At 36.6% G+C, this 4,007-nt stretch overlaps 1 protein-coding gene across 1 annotated transcript; it reads right to left on the bottom strand.

Annotated features, from left to right (window-relative positions):
- Positions 1-1,177: 1,177 nt before the first annotated feature.
- Positions 1,178-2,116, bottom strand: LOC101672144 (olfactory receptor 52E4-like). Its single transcript, XM_004778987.1, has one exon. The coding sequence runs from the start codon at positions 2,114-2,116 to the stop codon at positions 1,178-1,180; it is 939 nt and encodes a 312-aa protein (XP_004779044.1).
- Between the last annotated feature and the right edge of the window lie 1,891 nt (positions 2,117-4,007).

Here is a 4,007-nt window from a genome sequence, read left to right as displayed (position 1 = left end):
TCAAAAGCTGTAAAATGTGGATAGGCTACTAGGGTTCATCTGATAAGCCACAAGGAGGAAGTGCAAATTTAAAAAGTACTGGAAAAGCTACTTAGTAAATAATGAATGAATAACTAAAGTCTGTGAATCCAAGAGTAATTACTATCTATGGCATTAGATTCAACTTTCGAGAATGTAACTGACATGTTTAGAAATGCACTCATTTAAAGATTTTTATTCATTTATTTGACAGAGAGAAATCACAAGTAGATGGAGAGGCAGGCAGAGAGAGAGAGAGAGGGAAGCAGGCTCTCTGCTGAGCAGAGAGCCCGATGCGGGACTCGATCCCAGGACTCTGAGATCATGACCTGAGCTGAAGGCAGCGGCTTAACCCACTGAGCCACCCAGGCGCCGAAATGCACTCATTTAGAGGTGCTCATTCATGACTATCCTAAGTTCCTTATCATACTGATGTTTCTATGAAATTCCCCTTTATCAATAGATAGAGATAGAAATATATTTTTATTTCTATAGGTTTTGCAGTTTTGCAGATACTACATTAAGGACAGACTGGTTCACTTTGAACAGTAAGATGTTTTTGGAAGATCTGCATAGATGTAATGAGCCTGGGAATATTTCACACAGAGTCAGCCATAGGAAAATTTCTCTAAATTCTTCTTCCTATAAGACCTTGAAATGTTGTGTATATTTTTATTTTTATATTTCTATGACTAATCAGTTTCTAACATATAATAAAATGTCAGTAAAATTATGGATAACAACAATTAAGCAATTAAGAAAGGAATGAAAGAATCTGTCACAAGTATTAAATACCTATATTCCTTGATGTAGATATATTTATATATATAAATTTAGTAATGTGGCTGACACAAAACTATTTGCAAATAAAAAGCATTTCATTTCATAGTTCTGTCTATAATACATGCTCTGTAGAAGTTATACTGGAGAGTAATAAAGTATTATAACTAAGTTGTCCAAAACTTTTAGGTGTTCCATAAAATTCACACTGATTATTTTGACATAAATCTTGTTATATGTTCAAGATGGGAGAGCTAGGGAAATTATGAATGACATAATACTAAGGTCCATGTCTTTTTTTCTGTTACAGGATTCTGTAGTTGAGAAAAGTAATCTCTTTCCTCTAGATTAAAGTGAGTTATCTCTGAGACAGTTTCTGTCAATCTTTTTTCAGAAAGATTCTTGAAACCTTTTCTCGAATCTGCCTAGTCCTCACTCCATAGATGATAGGATTGAGGGCAGGTGGAACAACAACATATACATTGGCCAGGAGAATGTGAATGTATACGGGAATATTCCTGCCAAACCTGTGGGTCAAGAAGGAGAAAAAAGCTGGAGTGAAAAAGGCTAGGATAACACAGATATGGGAGCCACATGTATGAAGCGCTTTGAGTCTGGCATCCTGAGAAGGAAGGCAGAAGACAGCTCGGAGTATTCTCACATAGGAGATAACAATCAGTACAACATCAACAAACACCATTGATATAAGAATTAATCCAAATATCATGTTTACCTTTATATTGGCACAGGCCAGCCGAGCAATTCCCATGTGCTCACAGTATGTGTGGGGGATTATATGGTGTCCACAGAAGGGAAGTCGCAAGATGAGAAACACCAGAGGGATTACCAAAATGAAATTAACTCCAAACACTACAACAAGGATGAAACCAATAATCCTATTTGTGAGAATCAGGCTGTATCTCAGAGGATTGCAGATGGCAACATGGCGATCAAAGGCCATCGCCACCAACACAACAGTTTCCATGGCAGTGAATATATGAATAAAGAACATCTGGGTGACACAGCCTCCAAAGCTAATCTCCTTTAAATTAAACCAGAATATTCCCAACATTTTGGGGATAGTGGATGAGGACAGGCCTAGATCAATGGAGGCTAACATAGCCAAGAAGTAAAACATAGGCTGATGAAGACTCTCTTCATTCTTGATCACAAACAAGATAGTGATGTTCCCCACAAGGGCGATCAAATACACAGAACAAAAAGGAAACCCAATCCAGATGTGCATCTCTTCAAGGCCAGGAACTCCCAGCAGGAGGAAATAGGAGGGGTGGAACTTGGTATCATTTGAAGGGGACATCCTCTCTCCGTTCTTTTGAAATTGCAGATAAAACAAATTATCAAATATTTAAAAGGTCAAACCACATCCAATAAAGAATACAGTAAATTTTGGGTGATGATCAACAGGAAATCAAGAAGGAAGTTTTATGCCAGCCCTTAATATGTGGATTGATTCAGATATTAAAAAATATTAATTCTGCTAAGTGTAGTGAACAAATGTGAGAAAATCTGATTTTATAATATTATTATTTGGGGGATGAGACAGATAATATTCAAATAAACAAAAAAAAGTGTGGGGGGTACAGATATCATATATGTGCATATTCAAATATGTATACTGGGAAGATTTAAAAGATATAAGGGATATAAGATATATAGGTGATATAAGAAAAACAAAGCATGGCATTGGATAGTAATGAAGTTGGTGTCTATTTAAATTTATTGTGAGGGAAGTTCCCTCTAGCAAGGTGATACTAATCAGATAAATGATTTAGTGTAAAATTAATGAACACTTAATATGTTTTTTATTTGAGTATAGTTGACACAATGTTACATTAGTTTTAAGTGTTCATCTTCTATACTGATCACAATTGTAGCTACCACCTGTCCTGTTTCATCACTATTACGATATCATTAACTATATTCTCTGTTTTGTGCTTTTTATTCCTGTGACTTATTCTTTCCATAACTGGAAACCTGTACTTCCTAGTCCCCTTCACCCATTTTGCACACCCCCCCACCCCCTGGCAACAATCAACATCAAATACATTTGAGACATGGGATGACCCTTGGATTTGAATCTGGAAAGGAGGCTCCTTCCGCCTTGTGGGTCATGAACTGAAAGTGATAAATGCTCTTCTCTGATAAGTCTGTGAAATAGGGTTTTAGGAAAGTTGGTGACTCTCTAGGATATCAGGTAGTAGGTTTGTAAGGAATAAAGAAAATGAACTTCTTATTTAGTTTATTTTCCTCTTTTTCTATAGTCCATGGTTAGTGTGGTAAGTTCGAGTGAAGTGGTTCTGCTTGGGAGGTTCCCCAAGCCCCTCAGTTCAGTGAGAATCTAGGTAAGATGGACAGATGAAGGAAGTACTTATTTCTAAGGGCTTTCTCAAGTTTTCTATAGAAATTTTTTATCAAAACTTACTCTAAAAATTCTGGATAGCAAAAATAAAAACAAAAGAATATATTTTGTTTTAAAATATACTGTTTGATCTATACTTTAAAAAATACTGAAATTAAGGAGAAAAAAAAGTAAGAGAATTTACCTCTACCAAAAATATTTAAACAATACCTACCTAATGTTCTTCTGTTCCTCACAGCTTCAACCCTATTTCAGGCATTTCCTGTTTCAACTATTTCTCAGACCTCCAATCCCTTATCTCCAGTACCTGGCTCCCAGAACCCACCCTTGAGCAGCACCACTTGGCTTGGCCATGACCATGATTCTTTTACGATCAGACTACAGCAACATCTCCCCTTCAGACTTCATTGTATTTGTCACACCTACAAAGGAAAGTTTATACTTGTGCTGCAGCAGATGTCCAAACCCCAGTGTATCTCCCACAGAACCCTTAATCCCTAGGGTCTGGAGGGTTCCTCTTCCTGAAAAAAAAGACAGTTAATTCTCCTATGACTCTTTTTCTGAACTCTGGGATCTACAGTTGTTGCCTTGCATTATTAGTCTCTACTCTGACCCACAGATTCTATCCCCCAGCTTTACCTTTGGCCTAAAAACATTAAACTTTTCAGAAGTGTTGATTTTGATTTACAATAATAGAAGCAAGGTAAAATAATTAGGAAAGTATACATAGGCTGGAGAAATAACAAGTATAAGAATAATACTAACACCATGATGTGTAAAAGTGGTACGGAATAACACTGAGGAAGAAGGCTCTAAGGCCTTTTGAGTC

The sequence above is a fragment of the Mustela putorius genome, unplaced genomic scaffold (genome assembly GCF_011764305.1).
Source record: "Mustela putorius furo isolate JIRA1106 unplaced genomic scaffold, ASM1176430v1.1 tig00000238_pilon_pilon_pilon, whole genome shotgun sequence".
NCBI classification, from domain to species: domain Eukaryota; kingdom Metazoa; phylum Chordata; class Mammalia; order Carnivora; family Mustelidae; genus Mustela; species Mustela putorius.
This window is presented reverse-complemented; position numbering and strand designations above follow the sequence as displayed.